The sequence below is a fragment of the Zophobas morio genome, unplaced genomic scaffold, assembly GCF_036711695.1.
Source record: "Zophobas morio isolate AGI-343-1 ecotype UQ-CSIRO unplaced genomic scaffold, CSIRO_AGI_Zmor_V1 ptg000040l, whole genome shotgun sequence".
Classification (NCBI taxonomy): Eukaryota; Metazoa; Arthropoda; class Insecta; order Coleoptera; family Tenebrionidae; genus Zophobas; species Zophobas morio.
In genome coordinates, this window is record NW_026972145.1 from 219,923 (window position 1) to 242,775 (window position 22,853).

Genomic DNA, 22,853 nt, shown 5'->3' on the forward strand with positions numbered 1-22,853 from the left:
TGACAAAACATTTTATAAATTAAATAGAATAGTGAAAAATACGCAAAATTAATGAAACATTTTTATTTCTTTCTAAAAAAAGGACATTTTTAAAGCCACAAAGTTATCTGCCTTCTGATATAATTTTTTAAAAGTTTCGTTAGTTTGATGTAAAATGATAACAAGTTTAAATGACAACTGTTAAAATCGTAGAAATCATTTGACAGAAGTATAGCACAAATTATAAATTTGCCAAGAATATTTAAAAATCTAAATGCCTCTTGATTTATTATAATTCCTAAGTTTTTTAATCAGTTTTAATTGCTTAGTGTAAAAACACAAAATTCAATTAAAGTAGACAGAATAGTGAAAATCCCAAATTAATGAAACTTTGTAATTTCTTTCTAAAAAGGGCAATTTTTAAAGCTATAAAGTTATCTGTCTTGTAATATAATTTTTTAAAAGTTTCGTTAGTTTGATGTAAAATGACAAATAGTTTAAATAACATAACTGTCAAAATGGGAGAATCATTTGACAGAAATATAGCATAAATTATAAATTTGCCAAGAATATTAAAAAATTTAAATGCCTCCTTGATTTATTGTAAGATGTAAGTTTTTTAATCAATTTTACTTGCTTAGTGTAAAATGACAAAACATTTTATAAATTAAATAGAATAGTGAAAAATACTCAAAATTAATGAAACATTTTTATTTCTTTCTAAAAAAAGGACATTTTTAAAGCCATAAAGTTATCTGCCTTCTGATATAATTTTTTAAAAGTTTCGTTAGTTTGACGTAAAATGATAACAAGTTTAAATGACAACTGTTAAAATCGTAGAAATCATTTGACAGAAATATAGCACAAATTATAAATTCGCCAAGAACATTTAAAAATCTAAATGCCTCTTGATTTATTATAATACCTAAGTTTTTTAACTAGTTTTAATTGCTTAGTGTAAAATGACACAAAATTAAATTAAATTAGACAGAATAGTGAAAATCCCAAATTAATGAAATTTTGTTATTTCTTTCTAAAAAGGGCAATTTTTAAAGCTATAAAGTTATCTGTCTTGTAATATAATTTTTTAAAAGTTTCGTTAGTTTGATGTAAAATGACAAATAGTTTAAATAACGTAACTGTCGAAATCGTAGAATCATTTGACAGAAATATGGCATAAATTATAAATTTGCCAAGAATATTAATAAATTTAAATGCCTCCTTGATTTATTGTAAGATACAATTTTTTTAATCAATTTTACTTGCTTAGTGTAAAATGACAAAACATTTTATAAATTAAATAGAAGAGTGAAAAATACTCAAAATTAATGAAACATTTTTATTTCTTTCTAAAAAAATGACATTTTTAAAGCTATAAAGTTATCTGCCTTCTGATATAATTTTTTAGAAATTTCGTTAGTTTGATGTAAAATGATGGCAAGTTTAAATGACAACTGTTAAAATCGTAGAAATCATTTGACAGAAATATAGCACAAATTATAAATTTGCCAAGAATATTTAAAAATCTAAATGCCTCTTGATTTATTATAATTCCTAAGTTTTTTAATCAGTTTTAATTTCTTAGTGTAAAAACACACAAAATTCAATTAAAGTAGACAGAATGGTGAAAATCCCAAATTAATGAAACTTTGTAATTTCTTTCTAAAAAGGGCAATTTTTAAAGCTATAAAGTTATCTGTCTTGTAATATAATTTTTTAAAAGTTTCGTTAGTTTGATCTAAAATGACAAATAGTTTAAATAACATAACTGTCAAAATGGGAGAATCATTTGACAGAAATATAGCATAAATTATAAATTTGCCAAGAATATTAAAAAATTTAAATGCCTCCTTGATTTATTGTAAGATGTAAGTTTTTTAATCAATTTTACTTGCTTAGTGTAAAATGAAAAAACATTTTATAAATTAAATAGAAGAGTGAAAAATACTCAAAATTAAAGAAACATTTTTATTTCTTTCTAAAAAAATGACATTTTTAAAGCTATAAAGTTATCTGCCTTCTGATATAATTTTTTAGAAATTTCGTTAGTTTGATGTAAAATGATGGCAAGTTTAAATGACAACTGTTAAAATCGTAGAAATCATTTGACAGAAATATAGCACAAATTATAAATTTGCCAAGAATATTTAAAAATCTAAATGCCTCTTGATTTATTATAATTCCTAAGTTTTTTAATCAGTTTTAATTGCTTAGTGTAAAAACACACAAAATTCAATTAAAGTAGACAGAATAGTGAAAATCCCAAATTAATGAAACTTTGTAATTACTTTCTAAAAAGGGCAATTTTTAAAGCTATAAAGTTACCTTTTTCTAATATATTTTTTTAAAAGTTTCGTTAGTTTGACGTAAAATGACAAATAGTTTAAATAACATAACTGTCAAAATCGTAGAATCATTTGACAGAAACATAGCATAAATTGTAAATTTGCCAAAAATATTAAAAAATTTAAATGCGTCCTTGATTTATTGTAAGATATAATTTTTAATCAATTTTACTTGCTTAGTGTAAAATGACAAAACATTTTATAAATTAAATAGAAGAGTGAAAAATACTCAAAATTAATGAAACATTTTCATTTCTTTCTAAAAAAAGGTTACTTTTAAAGCTATAAATTTATCTGCCTTCTGATATAATTTTTTAAAAGTTTCGTTAGTTTGATGTAAAATGATAACAAGTTTAAATGACAACTGTTAAAATCGTAGAAATCATTTGACAGAAGTATAGCACAAATTATAAATTTGCCAAGAATATTTAAAAATCTAAATGCCTCTTGATTTATTATAATTCCTAAGTTTTTTAATCAGTTTTAATTGCTTAGTGTAAAAACACACAAAATTCAATTAAATTAGACAGAATAGTGAAAATCCCAAATAAATGAAACTTTGTTATTTCTTTCTAAAAAGGGCAATTTTTAAAGCTATAAAGTTATTTGTCTTGTAATATAATTTTTTAAAAGTTTCGTTAGTTTGATGTAAAATGACAAATAGTTTAAATAACATAACTGTCAAAATGGGAGAATCATTTGACAGAAATATAGCATAAATTATAAATTTGCCAAGAATATTAAAAAATTTAAATGCCTCCTTGATTTATTGTAAGATGTAAGTTTTTTAATCAATTTTACTTGCTTAGTGTAAAATGACAAAACATTTTATAAATTAAATAGAATAGTGAAAAATACGCAAAATTAATGAAACATTTTTATTTTTTTCTAAAAAAAGGACATTTTTAAAGCCACAAAGTTATCTGCCTTCTGATATAATTTTTTAAAAGTTTCGTTAGTTTGATGTAAAATGATAACAAGTTTAAATGACAACTGTTAAAATCGTAGAAATCATTTGACAGAAGTATAGGACAAATTATAAATTTGCCAAGAATATTTAAAAATCTAAATGCCTCTTGATTTATTATAATTCCTAAGTTTTTTAATCAGTTTTAATTGCTTAGTGTAAAAACACAAAATTCAATTAAAGTAGACAGAATAGTGAAAATCCCAAATTAATGAAACTTTGTAATTTCTTTCTAAAAGGGCAATTTTTAAAGCTATAAAGTTATCTGTCTTGTAATATAATTTTTTAAAAGTTTCGTTAGTTTGATGTAAAATGACAAATAGTTTAAATAACATAACTGTCAAAATGGGAGAATCATTTGACAGAAATATAGCATAAATTATAAATTTGCCAAGAATATTAAAAAATTTAAATGCCTCCTTGATTTATTGTAAGATGTAAGTTTTTTAATCAATTTTACTTGCTTAGTGTAAAATGACAAAACATTTTATAAATTAAATAGAATAGTGAAAAATACTCAAAATTAATGAAACATTTTTATTTCTTTCTAAAAAAAGGACATTTTTAAAGCCATAAAGTTATCTGCCTTCTGATATAATTTTTTAAAAGTTTCGTTAGTTTGACGTAAAATGATAACAAGTTTAAATGACAACTGTTAAAATCGTAGAAATCATTTGACAGAAATATAGCACAAATTATAAATTCGCCAAGAACATTTAAAAATCTAAATGCCTCTTGATTTATTATAATACCTAAGTTTTTTAACTAGTTTTAATTGCTTAGTGTAAAATGACACAAAATTAAATTAAATTAGACAGAATAGTGAAAATCCCAAATTAATGAAACTTTGTAATTTCTTTCTAAAAATGACATTTTTAAAGCTATAAAGTCATCTGTCTTGTAATATAATTTTTTAAAAGTTTCGTTAGTTTGTTGTAAAATGACAAAAAGTTTAAATAATATAACTGTCAAAATGGGAGAATCATGACCCTCTTGATTTATTCAACATCTAAGTTTTTTAGTCATTTTTAATTGCTTGATGTAAAATAACAAAAAATTAAGGTAAAATCAACAGATAAGTGAAAAATACCGAAAATTAATGAAACTTGTTTATTTTCGGTTAAACTAAGACCACTTATAAAGCTATAAAATTATTTGTTTTCTAATATAATGTTTTGAAGCTTTCGAAAGTTTGATGTAAATTGACAACAACTTGAAATGACATAACTGTCAAAATCGCACAGTGATTTGACAGAAATATAGCACAAATTGTAAATAACAAATGTGCCAAGATTATTGAAAAATCTAAAGACCCTCTTGATTTATTTAAGATCTACGTTTTTTAGTCATTTTTAATTGCTTGGTGTAAAATGACAAAAAATTAAGTTGAACTAAACAGAAAAGTAAAAAATACTGAAAATTAATGAAACTTGTTTATTTCCGGTTAAACTAAGACCATTTTTAAAGCTACAAAAGTATCTGTCTTCTAATATAATTTTTTGAAACTTTCGATAGTTTGAGATAAATTGACAAAAAGTTGAAATGACATAACTGTCAAAATCGTACAACGATTTGACAGAAATATAGCACAAATTTTAAGTAACAAATATCCTAAGAATATTTAAAACTCTAAAGGTCCTTTTGATTTATTGTAAGATCCAAGTTTTTTAATCAATTTAAATTGTTTGGTGTAAAATGACAAAAAATTATATTAAATTAAACATATAAGTAAAAAATACCTAAAATTAATGAAACTTTTTTCTTTCCTTCTGAAAAAAGGACCATTTTTAAAGTTATAAGTTCATCTGTTTTTTAATATAATTGTTTGAAAGTTTTGATAATTTAATGTAAAATGACAAAAAGTTCAAGTGACATAACTGTGGAAATGGTACAATGATTTGACAAAAATATAGCACAAATTTTAAGTAACAAATATCCCAAGAATATTTAAAAATCTGAGGGCCCTTTTGATTTATTGTAAGATCTCAGTTTTTTAATCAATTTAAATTGCTTAGTGTAAAATGACAAAGAATTGAATTAAATTAAACAGAAAAGTGAAAAATACCTAAAATTAATGAAACTTTCTTCTTTCCTTCTAAAAAAAGGCTATTTTTAAATCTGTGCTTTTATCTAAGTTCTAATGTAATCTTTTGAGAGTTCTGTTAGTTTGACGTAAAATGATGTTTCTTCGACTTCATTCAAAATTCTTTAAAGGCTATTTCTTCTAACAAAATAATAGACATTTCTAAATGGTCTGTGTTCTCAAATTTTGACCTAATTCTCCAAAAACCCCATCACCTCCAGCCACACCTCCCATCTCGGCCCGTACCATCGATCTCCCAATCGACCCACCACGGCCAACCTTGGCGGCTCGCTCGGGTGCACTTCCGCGTGCGTTTTCCGTTTTTTCTTCCTCGGCCGGTCGTCAACCTCCGACACATCCACCTGACCCAATTGCCGGGCCACCCGCTGGGCGCCAATTCCCAGACGTTTCTCGCACGGTTTCGAGATGACTGTCGCAATAGCAATCGTGTGCTCGTCGAAATAATACGCTTAGGCAAGCGGTGTCGAAAGCACAATGACCTAAAAAATCCACAACTGCGACTACGATTTACCTGCATGTGCGTTGGGCGCCGCGATCGTGCGAAATCCGCCTGGCAAGGACAGCGCGCAGAGTTTTTGTTTTAACGGGAACGTGATCCGATGGCATTTCGTCTTAAACAATGCCGGTATTTGCATTGGTAATGAGTCGTGGGTGCAACAATGGCGGCGGCAATGTATGCGAACCAGATCGCGACGGAGAGTTAGGTTAGGGTTGCCTCCCCTTCGGCGCCATTGCTGCGGCGGTGGTGGGGTGAAGCGTTTAGCACGGATTTAATTTTTCGGTTTTAATTACTTCTGGTTGGCAGAGTATTAGTTATTTGCGTAATAGTTTCACTTCTTCCCCTCGAGCGCCATTACGGATAATGTATGCGGTTATTATTTTGTGTGAATGAACAATGAATTGTCTTTGGAATGAGTTTCTCTACTTTTTATTTCCCCTCGAGCGCCACTGTGAGAGCGGAAGTTTGGTAACGTCTTCAAATATCAAGAAGTGTCAACGAAGAGGGAAAAGTGAAAACGAGCATAGGTTTATTCCGCTCGCTTTTTGGAATTCGCGAAAATGGGTGGTTTATGTAACGCTGGTATAATGTGAAATGTTAATTTTGAAGAAAGTCAGAAAACTAAACTTTTGAGGAGCTCGATTTATGTAGTTCTAAAATACTTTGTCTGGTTTTCCAAGGAACTAGTTCTAAAAATTAAATAACTGATATTTAAAAAAAATGTGTGGTATAATTTCGTCATTTTATTATACAACAGTCAGAAACATGATTCTTTCTCTTCGTTTGCAGAATTATTTCAGTTGACTAGAAGTTTGTGAAATTTTTGTTGTTGTTTGTGGTTTTGTGTCTCGATTTTTCCTATTATTGCAAGTTCTAGTTAATTCTTTTTTTCTTTTTGGAAATATTTTTTCCACTATTTCTTACACGTTCTAGAAACGATTTTATTTCATGTTTGTTTCTCAAGCTACTTTTTCTTTGTCTCTACTATTTCTCGTATGTTTCGATTTTCTAAGAATTTTTTATTTAATTTGTCGTACCATTTTCAATATAGAAACGTTTTGTTTCCAATTTATGTTTCTATCTTTTGCGTTGAATCCAAATCTTCTTCTTTATCAAGGTACTTCTACTACTAATTGTTTGAATTTTTTTGTCTGTCCGTCCTAATTTTTCCAACTTCGAATAGTACTACCTAAGAATTTATATTTTAATTTATCGTACCATTTCCGCTCTAGAAAAAAATCCCAGTTTGTTTCTCAAGCTAAAGATTAGTATTTTTAACCTCGTAAGGTACTACCTGAGAATTTTTTCTTTAATTTTCGTGTCGTTTCCACTATAAAAACTTTTTTTTCCAAGCTGCTTTTCAAGATGTTATTTTTTTCATCTTTTGTGTCGAATCGAAATGTTTTTCTTCATCGAGGTACTTTCACTATTTTTTGTTCCAATTTTTCCAACTTCATAAATTTTCCCGTTGTTTTTCGCACCGTTTTAATTATTGTAGAAATAACTTTTCCAAATTTGTTTTTCGACTTGCAGGTTATTTTTTTTCCTCTTCTGTCTTGAATTGACTTTTTTCTCTTCTTTATCAAGGTACTTACCTTTTCTATTTCTTGCTTGTTCGGATTTTCTTGTTTGTCCGTCCTAATTTTTCAAGTTTCGAATAGTACTACCTAAGAATTTTTATTTTAATTTATCGTACCATTTCCACTATAGAAAAAAAATTCCAGTTTGTTTCTCAAGCTATAGATTAGTATTTTCAGACTCGTAAGGTACTACTTGAGAATTTTTGCTTTAATTTTCGTATCATTTCCACTATAAACACTTTTTTTCCAAGCTGCTTTTCAAGATGTTTTTTTTTCATCTTTTGTATCGAATCGAAATGTTTTTCTTCTTCATCGAGATACTTTCACTATTTTTTGTTGTAATTTTTCCAACTTCAAAAATTTTGCCGTGGTTTTTCGAGCCGTTCTAATTATTGTAGAAATGACTTTTTTTTTTTCGACTTGTAGGTTAATTTTTTTCCTCTTCTGTCTTGAATTGACTTTTTTCTCTTCTTTATCAAGGTACTTACATTTTCTATTTATGCTTGTTCGGATTTTCTTGTTTGTCCGTCCTAATTTTTCAAATTTCGAATAGTACTACCTAAGAATTTTTGTTTTAATTTATCGTACCATTTCCACTTTAGAAAAAAAATCCCAGTTTGTTTCTCAAGCTATAGATTAGTATTTTCAACCTCGTAAAGTACTACCTGAGAATTTTTGCTTTAATTTTCGCATCATTTCCACGATAAAAACTTTTTTCCAAGCTGCTTTTTAAGATGTTTTTTTTTTATCTTTTGTATCGAATCCAAATGTTTTTCTTCTTCATTGAGGGACTTTCACTATTTTTTGTTGTAATTTTTCCAACTTCATAAATTTTCCCGTGGTTTTTCGAACCGTTTTAATTATTGTAGAAATGACTTTTTCCAAATTTGTTTTTCGACTTGTAGGTTAATTTTTTTCCTCTTCTGTCTTGAATTGACTTTTTTCTCTTCTTTATCAAGGTACTTACATTTTCTATTTATGCTTGTTCGGATTTTCTTGTTTGTCCGTCCTAATTTTTCAAATTTCGAATAGTACTACCTAAGAATTTTTGTTTTAATTTATCGTACCATTTCCACTCTAGAAAAAAAATTCCCAGTTTGTTTCTCAAGCTATAGATTAGTATTTTCAGCCTCGTAAGGTACTACCTGACAATTGTTGGTTTAATTTTCGTATCATTTCCACTATAAAAACTTTTTTTCCAAGCTGCTTTTCAAGATGTTTTTTTTCATCTTTTTTATCAAATCGAAATGTTTTTCATCTTCATCGAGGTACTTTCACTATTTTTTGTTGTAATTTTTCCACCTTCATAAATTTTCCCGTGGTTTTTAGAACCGGTTTAATTATTGTAGAAATGACTTTTTCCAAATTTGTTTTTCGACTTGTAGGCTATTTTTTTTCCTCTTCTGTCTTGAATTGACTTTTTTCTCTTCTTTATCAAGGTACTTACCTTTTCTATTTCTTGCTTGTTCGGATTTTCTTGTTTGTCCGTCCTAATTTTTCAAATTTCGAATAGTACTACCTAAGAATTTTTGTTTTAATTTATCGTACCATTTCCACTATAGAAAAAAAAATTCCAGTTTGTTTCTCAAGCTATAGATTAGTATTTTCAGCCTCGTAAGGTACTACCTGACAATTGTTGGTTTAATTTTCGTATCATTTCCACTATAAAAACTTTTTTTCCAAGCTGCTTTTCAAGATGTTTTTTTTCATCTTTTTTATCAAATCGAAATGTTTTTCATCTTCATCGAGATACTTTCACTATTTTTTGTTGTAATTTTTCCAACTTCAAAAATTTTCCCGTGGTTTTTCGAACCGTTCTAATTATTGTAGAAATGACTTTTTTTTTTCGACTTGTAGGTTATTTTTTTTCCTCTTCTGTCTTGAACTGACTTTTTTCTCTTCTTTATCAAGGTACTTACCTTTTCTATTTCTTGCTTGTTCGGATTTTCTTGTTTGTCCGTCCTAATTTTTCAAATTTCGAATAGTACTACCTAAGAATTTTTGTTTTAATTTATCGTACCATTTCCACTATAGAAAAAAAAATCCAGTTTGTTTCTCAAGCTATAGATGAGTATTTTCAGACTCGTAAGGTACTACCTGAGAATTTTTGCTTTAATTTTCGTATCATTTCCACTATAAACACTTTTTTTCCAAGCTGCTTTTCAAGATGTTTTTTTTTTCATCTTTTGTATCGAATCGAAATGTTTTTCTTCTTCATCGAGATACTTTCACTATTTTTTGTTGTAATTTTTCCAACTTCAAAAATTTTCCCGTGGTTTTTCGAACCGTTCTAATTATTGTAGAAATGACTTTTTTTTTCGACTTGTAGGTTAATTTTTTTCCTCTTCTGTCTTGAATTGACTTTTTTCTCTTCTTTATCAAGGTACTTACATTTTCTATTTATGCTTGTTCGGATTTTCTTGTTTGTCCGTCCTAATTTTTCAAATTTCGAATAGTACTACCTAAGAATTTTTGTTTTAATTTATCGTACCATTTCCACTATAGAAAAAAAATTCCAGTTTGTTTCTCAAGCTATAGATTAGTATTTTCAGACTCGTAAGGTACTACCTGAGAATTTTTGCTTTAATTTTCGTATCATTTCCACTATAAACACTTTTTTTCCAAGCTGCTTTTCAAGATGTTTTTTTTTTCATCTTTTGTATCGAATCGAAATGTTTTTCTTCTTCATCGAGATACTTTCACTATTTTTTGTTGTAATTTTTCCAACTTCAAAAATTTTCCCGTGGTTTTTCGAACCGTTCTAATTATTGTAGAAATGACTTTTTTTTCGACTTGTAGGTTAATTTTTTTCCTCTTCTGTCTTGAACTGACTTTTTTCTCTTCTTTATCAAGGTACTTACCTTTTCTATTTCTTGCTTGTTCGGATTTTCTTGTTTGTCCGTTCTAATTTTTCAAATTTCGAATAGTACTACCTAAGAATTTTTGTTTTAATTTATCGTACCATTTCCGCTCTAGAAAAAAAATCTCAGTTTGTTTCTCAAGCTATAGATTAGTATTTTCAGCCTCGTAAGGTACTACCTGAGAATTTTGGTTTAATTTTCGTATCATTTCCACTATAAAAACTTTTTTTCCAAGTTGCTTTTCAAGATGTATTTTTTCGTCTTTTGTATCGAATCGAAATGTTTTTCTTCTTCATCGAGGTACTTTCACCATTTTTTGTTGTAATTTTTCCAACTTCATAAATTTTCCCGTGGTTTTTCGAACCGTTTTAATTATTGTAGAAATGACTTTTTCCAAATTTGTTTTTTGACTTGTAGGTTATTTTTTTTCTTTTTCTGTCTTGAATTGACTTTTTTCTCTTCTTTATCAAGGTACTTACCTTTTCTATTTCTTGCTTGTTCGGATTTTCTTGTTTGTCCGTCCTAATTTTTCAAATTTCGAATAGTACTACCTAAGAATTTTTGTTTTAATTTATCGTACCATTTCCACTTTGGAAAAAAAATCCCAGTTTGTTTCTCAAGCTATAGATTAGTATTTTCAACCTCGTAAGGTACTACCCGAGAATGTTTGATTTCATTTTCGTATCATTTCCACTATAAAAACTTTTTTTCAAACTACTTCTCAAGAAATTTTTGTTTGTATCTTTATCGAGGTAGTTTCACTGTTTTTTGTTGTAATTTTTCCAAATTCGTACATTTTCCCGTGCTTTTTCTAACCACTTTAATTATTATAGAAATGACTTTTTCCAAATTTGTTTTTCGAGTTGTAGATTATTTTTTTTCCTCTTCTGTCTTGAATTGACTTTTTTGTCTTCTTTATCAAGGTACTTACCTTTTCTATTTCTTGCTTGTTCGGATTTTCTTGTTTGTTCGTCCTAATTTTTCAAATTTCGAATAGTACTACTTAAGAATTTTTGTTTTAATTTATCGTACCATTTCCACTTTAGAAAAAAAATCCCAGTTTGTTTCTCAAGTTATAGATTAGTATTTTCAGCCTCGTAACGTACTACCTGAGAATTTTTGCTTTAATTTTCGTATAATTTCAACTATAAAAACATTTTTTCCAAATTACTTTTCTAGAAATTTTTGTTTATATCTTTCATGTCGAATCGAAATTTTTTTCTTCTTTATCGAGGTAGTTTCACTATTTTTTGTTGTAATTTTTCCAAATTCATAAATTTTCCCGTGCTTTTTCGAACCATTTTAATTATTATAGAAATGACTTTTCCCAAATTTGTTTTTCGAGTTGTAGATTATTTTTTTTCTCTTCTGTCTTGAATTGACATTTTCTTGCTTTGTTGCCACTATTTCTTTGTATGTTTGGATTTTCTAGTCTTTCCTTCGCAGTATTTTCGACTTCGTAAGGTACGACCTCAGAATTTTTGCGTTAATTTGTCGTACAATTTCCACTACAGAGACATTTTTTTTTCAATTTGTTTTTCAATTAATGGTTTATTCTTTTTCCATCTTTCTGTTGAGTAGAAAACTTGTTCTTCTTTGTGGAGGTACTTTTACTATTTCTTGTAGGTTCCGATTTTCTTTTCTTTCTGTGTCAATTTTTCCAACTTCATGATTTTGCCGTAATTTTTTGAAGCACATTTTTCCTAGCAATTTTTTCATGTTGATAAGGTACTACCTAACATTTTTTGCTTTAACTTGTCGTACCATTTTCAGGATAGAAACATTCTTTTCCAATTTATTTTTCAAGCTGTGGTTTATTCTTTTTCTGTCTTTCGTGTTGAATCGAAATTTTTTTCGTCTTCGTGGAAGTACTTCCATTCTAGAAATGTTTTTTTTTTTCAAAAAAATTGTTTTTCGAGTTGTAGGTTAATAATTTTTTCCCTCTTATGTGTTGAATCGACTTCATTCTTCTTTATCAAGGTACTTATAGTTTCTATTCCTTGCATGTATGTTTCGATTTTCTGATCTGTCCGTCCTAATTTTTTCAACTCTCTATGGTACTACCTAAGAATTTTTGTTTCAATTTATTGGACCATTTCCATTCTAAAACGATTTTTTCCAAGCCGGTTTCTCAAGTTATAGCTTTTTTCCTCTTACTAGTTGAATCGAAATCTTTTTCTTCTTTATTGAGATATTTGTATCCACTGTTTCTTGTATGTTTTGATTTTCTAGTCTTTCCTTCGCAGTATTTTCAACTTCTTAAGGTACTACCTAAGAATTTTTGCTTCAATTTGTCATACCATTTCCATTATAGAAATATTTCTTTCCAATTTGTTTTCCAAGCTATAGTTTATTCTTTCTTCCATCTTTCGTGGAATCGAAATTTTGTTCTTCTTTATCGAGGTACTTTCACGATTTCTTTCGTTTCGATTTACTTTTTTTTCTGTCGTAACTTTTCCAACTTCATAACTTTGCTGTAATTTTTGGAACCATTTCCATTCTAGAAGTGATTTATTCCAAATTTGTTTTTCGAGTTGTAGCTTATAATTTTTTCATTTTTATGTGTTGAATCGATGTTTTTTTCTCTTCTTTGTCAAGCTATTTATCTTTTCTATTTCTTACATGTTTCGATTTTCTTGTCTATCTGTCCTAATTTTTTCAACTCCCTATGGTACAACTTAACAATTTTTGTTTCAATTTATGGTACTATTTCTATTCTAGAAATGATTTTTTTCCAAGTCGGTTTCTCAAGCTATAGCTTTTTTCCTCTTACTAGTTGAATCGAAATCTTTTCCTTCTTTATTGAGGTATTTGTCTCCACTGTTTCTTGTATGTTTCGATTTTCTAGTCTTTCCTTCGCACTATTTTCAACTTCTTAAGGTACTACCTAAGAATTTTTGCTCTAATTTGTCGTACCATTTCCATTATAGAAACATTTTTTTCCAATTTGTTTTTCAAGCTATAGTTTATTCTTTCTTCTATCTTTCGTGTGGAATCGAAATCTTTTTCTTCTTTATCGAGGTACTTTCACTATTTCTTGTATGTTTCGATTGACTTTTCTTTCTGTCGTAAGTTTTTCCAACTTCATAACTTTGCTGTAATTTTTGGAACCATTTCCATTCTAGAAGTGATTTATTTCAAATTTGTTTTTCGAGTTGTAGCTTATAATTTTTTCTTTTTTATGTGTTGAATCGATTTTTTTTTCTTCTTTGTCAAGCTATTTATCTTTTCTATTTCTTACATGTTTCGATTTTCTTGTCCGTCCATCCTAATTTTTTCAACTCCCTATGGTACTACCTAAGAATTTTTGTTTCAATTTATGGCACCAATTTCCATTCTAGAAGTCGGTTTCTCAAGCTATAGCTTTTTTCCTTTTACTTGTTGAATGGAAATCTGTTTCGTCTTTATTGAGGTATTGTCTCCACTGTTTCTTGTATGTTTCGATTTTCTAATCTTTCCTTCGCAGTATTATCAACTTCTTAAGGTACTACCAAAGAATTTTTGCTTTAATTTGTCGTACCATTTCCATTATAGAAACATTTTTTTCCAATTTGTTTTTCAAGCTATAGTTTACTCTTTCTTCCATCTTTCGTCTGGAATCGAAATCTTTTTCTTCTTTATCGAGGTACTTTCACTATTTCTTGTATGTTTCGATTGACTTTTCTTTCTGTCGTAACTTTTTCCAACTTCATAACTTTGCTGTAATTTTTGGAACCATTTCCATTCTAGAAGTGATTTATTTCAAATTTGTTTTTCGAATTGTAGCTTATATTTTTTTCTTTTTTATGTGTTGAAACGATTTTTTTTTCTTCTTTGTCAAGATATTTATCTTTTCTATTTCTTACATGTTTCGATTTTCTTGTATGTCCGTCCTAATTTTTTCAACTCCCTATGGTACTACCTAAGAATTTTTGTTTCAATTTATGGCACTATTTCCATTCTAGAAACGATTTTTTTCCAAGTCGGTTTCTCAAACTATAGCTTTTTTTCTTTTATTTGTTGAATGGAAATCTGTTTCTTCTTTATTGAGGTATTTGTCTTCACTGTTTCTTGTATGTTTCGATTTTCTAGTCTTTCCTTCGCAGTATTTTCAACTTCTTAAGGTACTACCTAAGAATTTTTGCTTTAATTTGTCGTCCATTTCCATTATAGAAACATTTTTTTCTAATTTGTTTTTCAAGCTATAGTTTATTCTTTCTTCCATCTTTCGTGTGGAATCGAAATCTTTTTCTTCTTTATCGTGGTACTTTCACTATTTCTTGTATGTTTCGATTTACTTTTCTTTCTGTCGTAACTTTTTCCAACTTCATAACTTTGCTGTAATTTTGGAATCATTTCCATTTTAGAAGTGGTTTATTCCAAATTTGTTTTTCGCGTTGTAGCTTATAATTTTTTCTTTTTTATGTGTTGAATCGATTTTTTTCTCTTCTTTGTCAAGCTATTTATCGTTTCTATTTCTTAGATGTTTCGATTTTCTTGTCTGTCCGTCCTAATTTTTTCAACTCCCTATGGTACTACCTAAGAATTTTTGTTTCAATTTATGGCACTATTTCCATTCTAGAAACGATTTTTTTCCAAGTCGGTTTCTCAAACTATAGCTTTTTTTCTTTTATTTGTTGAATGGAAATCTGTTTCTTCTTTATTGAGGTATTTGTCTTCACTGTTTCTTGTATGTTTCGATTTTCTAGTCTTTCCTTCGCAGTATTTTCAACTTCTTAAGGTACTACCTAAGAATTTTTGCTTTAATTTGTCGTCCATTTCCATTATAGAAACATTTTTTTCTAATTTGTTTTTCAAGCTATAGTTTATTCTTTCTTCCATCTTTCGTGTGGAATCGAAATCTTTTTCTTCTTTATCGTGGTACTTTCACTATTTCTTGTATGTTTCGATTTACTTTTCTTTCTGTCGTAACTTTTTCCAACTTCATAACTTTGCTGTAATTTTGGAATCATTTCCATTTTAGAAGTGGTTTATTCCAAATTTGTTTTTCGCGTTGTAGCTTATAATTTTTTCTTTTTTATGTGTTGAATCGATTTTTTTCTCTTCTTTGTCAAGCTATTTATCGTTTCTATTTCTTAGATGTTTCGATTTTCTTGTCTGTCCGTCCTAATTTTTTCAACTCCCTATGGTACTACCTAAGAATTTTTGTTTCAATTTATGGCACTATTTCCATTCTAGAAATGATTTTTTCCCAAGTCGGTTTCTCAACCTATAGTTTTTTTCCTTTTACTTGTTGAATGGAAATCTGTTTCTTCTTTATTGAGGTATTTGTCTCCACTGTTTCTTGTATGTTTCGACTTTCTAGTCTTTCCTTCGCAGTATTTTCAACTTCTTAAGGTACTACCGAAGAATTTTTGCTTTAATTTGTCGTACCACTTCCATTATAAAAACATTTTTTTCTAATTTGTTTTTCAAGCTATAGTTTACTCTTTCTTCCATCTTTCGTCTGGAATCGAAATCTTTTTCTTCTTTATCGTGGTACTTTCACTATTTCTTGTATGTTTCGATTTACTTTTTTTTCTGTCGTAACTTTTTCCAACTTCATAACTTTGCTGTAATTTTGGAACCATTTCCATTTTAGAAGTGGTTTATTCCAAATTTGTTTTTCGCGTTGTAGCTTATAATTTTTTCTTTTTTATGTGTTAAATCGATTTTTTTTCTCTTCTTTGTCAAACTCTTTATCTTTTCTATTTCTTACATGTTTCGATTTTCTTGTCTATCCGTCCTAATTTTTTCAACTCCCTATGGTACAACCTAAGAATTTTTGTTTCAATTTATGGTACTATTTCTATTCTAGAAATGATTTTTTTCCAAGTCGGTTTCTCAAGCTATAGCTTTTTTCCTCTTACGTGTTGAATGGAATTCTGTTTCTTCTTTATTGAGGTATTTGTCTTCACTGTTTCTTGTATGTTTCGATTTTCTAGTCTATCCTTCGCAGTATTATCAACTTCTTAAGGTACTACCAAAGAATTTTTGCTTCAATTTGTCGTACTATTTCCACTATATAACATTTTTTTCCAATTTGTTTTTCAAGCTATTCTTTCTTCCATCTTTCGTGTGAAATCGAAATCTTCTTTTTTATCGTGGTACTTTCACTCTTTGTGTATTATAATTTTTTTCTCTCTTGTGTGTTAAGTTCATTAGTACTTATCTTTTCTATTTCTTGCATGTTTTGAAGTCCTTGCCATTCTCTGGTAATTTTTTCAACTTCGCAAAGTGGTACCTTTGTACTTTTGCTTTAAATAATCGTATCATCATAATTTTAGAAACGATTTGTTTTTAATTAGATTTTGAAGTCATAGCTTGTTTTTTCCTCCTACGTGTTGAATCGAATTCTTTCTATTCTTTATTGCGGTACTTTTCGTACTACTTTTCGTGTATATTTCAAGTTTGTAGTTTTGATTTCTCTTTACATTTTTTTGCTTTTTTTATTTTCCCGAAAAAAACAACTCTGGAATGATTTTTACTTTCTGTATTTCCCCCTCTTTTATTCCTTGCTTTCCTAAGTACAATAACACACATTACTCACAAAGAATATCAATTTTCCTTCTTCAAGTATGTATTTATTTCACGTCGACATCATTATGCATATTTGTTTTTTTCCATAAATGGAACTGTCCATATTTGAGCTGCTCCTTTTAGTACATCCTTCATTTGTATAACCCTCTCCAGTTCCGTCTTGACTAATCTACGCCAAAAACATTGACATTCATCGTTTATCGTGAGAATGCATCTGTTGTTTTTTCTAAATTTTAATTAGTACCGTAATTTTAATTCTAGTTTAGTTTCTCTGTACCGTGTCGAAAGCAGCTTTCATATCTTTGCACATCGTAGGTACATGACTTTCCTTCTTTCTTCATTACAATATCTGTTGTTGCGTTTTTTCCATTTTCTCACATTATAGGTTATGAATTGTGAGTTTGCCTCCCCTCGCGCGCCATTACAATCGACGTTTTTGATTCGACCTTATTAAGCTCACATTAATTAACATTTTATATATATTTATAATGTACTAAATTGGCACAGTCATTATATTTTTTTCCGTCGCAAGGCCGTTCACAATCAACTCGAAAACTGCCAGCCAGTCAAGAACAACATTTATGTAACTCTTCGACAATATTTACGTTTGCCTCCCCTCCCGCGCCATTGAAACGTCGTTTTCCCCTTAAACGTCAATGAAAATAATCGGTCACTCAGGACAAAACTTTCCTTGACATCCATTCCGTCCACGTTCTTGCGAGCAATCGTCAGCACGCTGACGACTTATCGGACGTCAGACGGTGGTTAGCCGAACAACGTTTTTAAAAAACAAGAGAGCAAATTTCAAGGGTACCAACCTCGCTTGAGTTTTCAGTACCAGCGTGGATCCAAGAGGTCACCTTTCAAACTGGTTTCATTTGTACCGGAGCCCGGACTAATTCTAATTAAGATAATTAGCGCGGGTGACGTAACGCCTCCCCTCTCGCCGCCATCATGCCGCTTTCGCGGTTGATCTGGAGGCCGATTTAAACTTGTTCTTGTTCCAGGGTTCGTGGTGGCGGCGTCCGTCGGAATCATCATCTTCGGCGTCATCGTGCTCGTATTCTTCGCCAGCTGGGTCAACCTAGTCGTCAATCACGTAAGCGCTCTTTCACAATAACCTTGAAACCCGAAGCCTACTTAAATGTTATCAAACAAATTCTTTCGTAACGTGACGTTTTTTACGCAGGAAGTTACGCTGAGGAATGGCTCGCAGGCCTTCGGATGGTGGGCCAAACCGCCCGTCGTCCCCGTTATCCAAGTCTACGTCTACAACGTCACCAACGCCGACGAGTTCCTCAACAACGGCTCCAAGCCGGTCGTCGACGAGCTGGGACCTTACGTCTACGTGTGAGTGAAAGCGCCACCCCCGATACTTCCCATTACAATCGCGCCGTAACGCATCTCTTGCGTAAGACGAAAGCGGAGAAAGTGATTCTGAAACGGGACGAGCTACACGGTTACGAAATGCGGCGTTGCGCAATCGAACGGAACTGGCAACGCTGCAGGGAATGGCCGCCGGAGGGAGGGTTGCACACGAATAGTAATAGTAACAACAACCTGTACATTGCTTGTAAACAGAACAATTTCAAAACTTCCGAACAATCAATCAAACTATTTATGACATTAAAAACAAAACATAAATCAAAATAACGACGATTAAGTAATTAAACGCGATAGTTAACAATGGCGGCCGGAGGGAGGGCAGTCACGTGACGCGTCTTGTCTACAACACCACGATTTTCGGTTTCAGCGAGAAATGGGAGAAGAAGAACATCAAGTTCCACGACAATGGAACGGTTTCGTTCAACCAGGAGAAGATCTACATGTTCGATGAGTCGAGGTCCGCTGGCCTTGAAGATGACGTGGTCGTAGTGCCCAATATACCAATGCTGGTGAGTACGTGAGAATATTTGTTTGTTTAGTTGGAGGAAGGTAAAAAACGTTATTGCACTAGTCATGCTCGCTAATGCTGAAGAAAAAATTGGGTGGTTATTAAGAATTCCGTTAATTATGGTGGATAATTTGTGTTAATTTTTTTCTAATTAAATTTAACACCTGTTTTCATCGTGTTCATGTGATTGCTTGTAATGAGCGAAGAAGTTTAGCCTTGAGTCATCGCTAGTTATCTATAGTGTCGGTGTTGGTAAGGTAGCAACATAAATAATATCTTTGTGGGTATCGTTAATCAAGTCAGGTTTCATACTGAAATAAACATAGAATTTCTGACAGAACAGCACATTGGTGTGGAATGTGCATTACTGACTCGGTTGTTGAGGTCTGTTTGAGGTTAGAGGTCAGTAAATTTCCATCTTGGGAAGTAGAAAATTTGTAACAAATTTGTAATCGAGTCAGCCTTGGAAATGATTTAGCATGTCGGTGATTAAACCATTCTGGTAAAATACAACAACAGTAGAAGAAAAAAAGAATAAAGTATGCGCTTCTGGAATGTCAATGGTACGATAATTTAAAGCAAAAGTACTTTGGCCGTACTTTACGAAGTTGGAAAACTACTAAGTAGTACTAACCATAAATTTAAAAACAAAACATGAGAAAAAAAATTGAAACATTACAAAATAATAGGAAAAGTACCTCCGTAAAGGAGATTCAAGACGTAACAAGGAAAAAAGAATAAATTGACTTGAAAAATAAATTTGGAAAAACATCGTTTCTAAAATGGAAATGATACCAAAAATTAAGACAAAAATTCTGAAGTAGTACCTTAAGAACGAAAAACAAGAAAATTGAAAGACACAACATGGGAAAGAAGAAAATGAATTCGATTCATTACGAAAGATAATAACAAAGAATAAACTATAACTTCAAAAAAAAAAAAAAAATGGAAAAAAGTGGTTCAGGAATGTCAGTGGTACAAAATATTAGACCAAAAATGCTTTAGTCGTACTTCACGAAGTTGGAAAAATAGCGAGAGAAAGATAACAAATTGTAGAGAAAAGTGCCTCGATATTGAAGAAGAAAAATCGACTCAAGATGTAAAAAGAAAAAAGTACTAACCATGAACTTAAAAGCAAAACATGAGAAAAAAATCATGAGTAGAATGGACATAAGTAGTACTAACATTCAGGCTAAAATTCTTAGGAAATACTGTACGAAATTAGAAAAATTTTGAGGGAAAGACTTGAAATTTGAAACATATACGAAATAGTAGGAAAAGTACCTCCATAAAGAAGATTCAAGGCGTAACAAGGAAAAAAGAATCAATTGACTTGAAAAATAAATTTGGAAAAACATCGTTTCTAAAATGGGATTGAAACCAAAAATTAAGACAAAAATTCTGAAGTAGTACCTTAAGAACGAAAAACAAGAAAATTAAAAGACACAACATGGTAAAGAAGAAAATGAATTCGATTCATTACGAAAGATAATAACAATGAATAAACTATATCTTCAAAAAAAAAAAATGAAAAAAAAGTGGTTCTGGAATGTCAGTGGTACAAAATATTAGACCAAAAATGCTTTGGTCGTACTTTGCGAAGTTGGAAAAATAGCGAGAGAAAGATAACAAATTGTAGAGAAAAGTGCCTCGATATTGAAGAAGAAAAATCGACTCAAGATGTAAAAAGAAAAAAGTACTAACCATAAACTTAAAAGCAAAACATGAGAAAAAAAAATTGAAACATTACGAAATAATAGGAAAAGTACCTCCATAAAGAAGATTCAAGGCGTAATAAGGAAAAAAGAATCAATTGACTTGAAAAATAAATTTGGAAAAACATCGTTTCTAAAATGGGATTGATACCAAAAATTAAGACAAAAATTCTGAAGTAGTACCTTAAGAACGAAAAACAAGAAAATTGAAAGATACAACATGCTAAAGAAGAAAATGAATTCGATTCATTACGAAAGATAATAACAAAGAATAAATTATATCTTCAAAAAAAAAAATTGAAAAAAAGTGGTTCTGGAATGTCAGTGGTACAAAATATTAGACCAAAAATGCTTTGGTCGTACTTTACGAAGTTGGAAAAATAGAGAGAGAAAGACAAGAAATTGTAGAGAAAAGTACCTCGATCTTGAAGAAGAAAAATCGACTTCAAGATATAAAAAGAAAAAAGTACTAACCATGAATTTAAAAGCAAAACATGAGAAAAAAAGTCATGAGTAGAATGGACATAAGTAGTACTAACATTCAGGCTAAAATTCCTAGGAAATACTGTACGAAATTAGAAAAATTTTGAGGGAAAGACTTGAAATTTGAAACATATACGAAATAGTAGGAAAAGTACCTCCATAAAGAAGATTCAAGGCGTAACAAGGAAAAAAGAATCAATTGACTTGAAAAATAAATTTGGAAAAACATCGTTTCTAAAATGGGATTGATACCAAAAATTAAGACAAAAATTCTGAAGTAGTACCTTAAGAACGAAAAACAAGAAAATTGAAAGATACAACATGCTAAAGAAAAAAATGAATTCGATTCATTACGAAAGATAATAACAAAGAATAAATTATATCTTCAAAAAAAAAAATTGAAAAAAAGTGGTTCTGGAATGTCAGTGGTACAAAATATTAGACCAAAAATGCTTTGGTCGTACTTTACGAAGTTGGAAAAATAGAGAGAGAAAGACAAGAAATTGTAGAGAAAAGTACCTCGATCTTGAAGAAGAAAAATCGACTTCAAGATATAAAAAGAAAAAAGTACTAACCATGAATTTAAAAGCAAAACATGAGAAAAAAAGTCATGAGTAGAATGGACATAAGTAGTACTAACATTCAGGCTAAAATTCCTAGGAAATACTGTACGAAATTAGAAAAATTTTGAGGGAAAGACTTGAAATTTGAAACATATACGAAATAGTAGGAAAAGTACCTCCATAAAGAAGATTCAAGGCGTAACAAGGAAAAAAGAATCAATTGACTTGAAAAATAAATTTGGAAAAACATCGTTTCTAAAATGGGATTGATACCAAAAATTAAGACAAAAATTCTGAAGTAGTACCTTAAGAACGAAAAACAAGAAAATTGAAAGATACAACATGCTAAAGAAAAAAATGAATTCGATTCATTACGAAAGATAATAACAAAGAATAAATTATATCTTCAAAAAAAAAAATTGAAAAAAAGTGGTTCTGGAATGTCAGTGGTACAAAATATTAGACCAAAAATGCTTTGGTCGTACTTTACGAAGTTGGAAAAATAGAGAGAGAAAGACAAGAAATTGTAGAGAAAAGTACCTCGATCTTGAAGAAGAAAAATCGACTTCAAGATATAAAAAGAAAAAAGTACTAACCATGAATTTAAAAGCAAAACATGAGAAAAAAAGTCATGAGTAGAATGGACATAAGTAGTACTAACATTCAGGCTAAAATTCCTAGGAAATACTGTACGAAATTAGAAAAATTTTGAGGGAAAGACTTGAAATTTGAAACATATACGAAATAGTAGGAAAAGTACCTCCATAAAGAAGATTCAAGGCGTAACAAGGAAAAAAGAATCAATTGACTTGAAAAATAAATTTGGAAAAACATCGTTTCTAAAATGGGATTGATACCAAAAATTAAGACAAAAATTCTGAAGTGTACCTTAAGAACGAAAAATAAGAAAATTGAAAGATACAACATGCTAAAGAAAAAAATGAATTCGATTCATTACGAAAGATAATAACAAAGAATAAATTATATCTTCAAAAAAAAAAATTGAAAAAAAGTGGTTCTGGAATGTCAGTGGTACAAAATATTAGACCAAAAATGCTTTGGTCGTACTTTACGAAGTTGGAAAAATAGAGAGAGAAAGACAAGAAATTGTAGAGAAAAGTACCTCGATCTTGAAGAAGAAAAATCGACTTCAAGATATAAAAAGAAAAAAGTACTAACCATGAATTTAAAAGCAAAACATGAGAAAAAAAGTCATGAGTAGAATGGACATAAGTAGTACTAACATTCAGGCTAAAATTCCTAGGAAATACTGTACGAAATTAGAAAAATTTTGAGGGAAAGACTTGAAATTTGAAACATATACGAAATAGTAGGAAAAGTACC

At 29.7% G+C, this 22,853-nt stretch overlaps 1 protein-coding gene across 2 annotated transcripts in view; it reads left to right on the top strand.

Annotated features, from left to right (window-relative positions):
• Window positions 1–22,853, top strand: part of LOC135140463 (scavenger receptor class B member 1) — a 79,707-nt gene that overhangs the window by 42,311 nt on the left and 14,543 nt on the right. For both annotated transcript variants that reach the window (XM_064071020.1, XM_064071019.1), the window contains exons 2-4: window positions 17,862–17,953; window positions 18,044–18,204; window positions 18,608–18,749. In XM_064071020.1, the coding sequence (XP_063927090.1) occupies window positions 17,862–17,953; window positions 18,044–18,204; window positions 18,608–18,749 (395 nt within the window). The remainder of the gene's footprint in view (window positions 1–17,861; window positions 17,954–18,043; window positions 18,205–18,607; window positions 18,750–22,853) is intronic.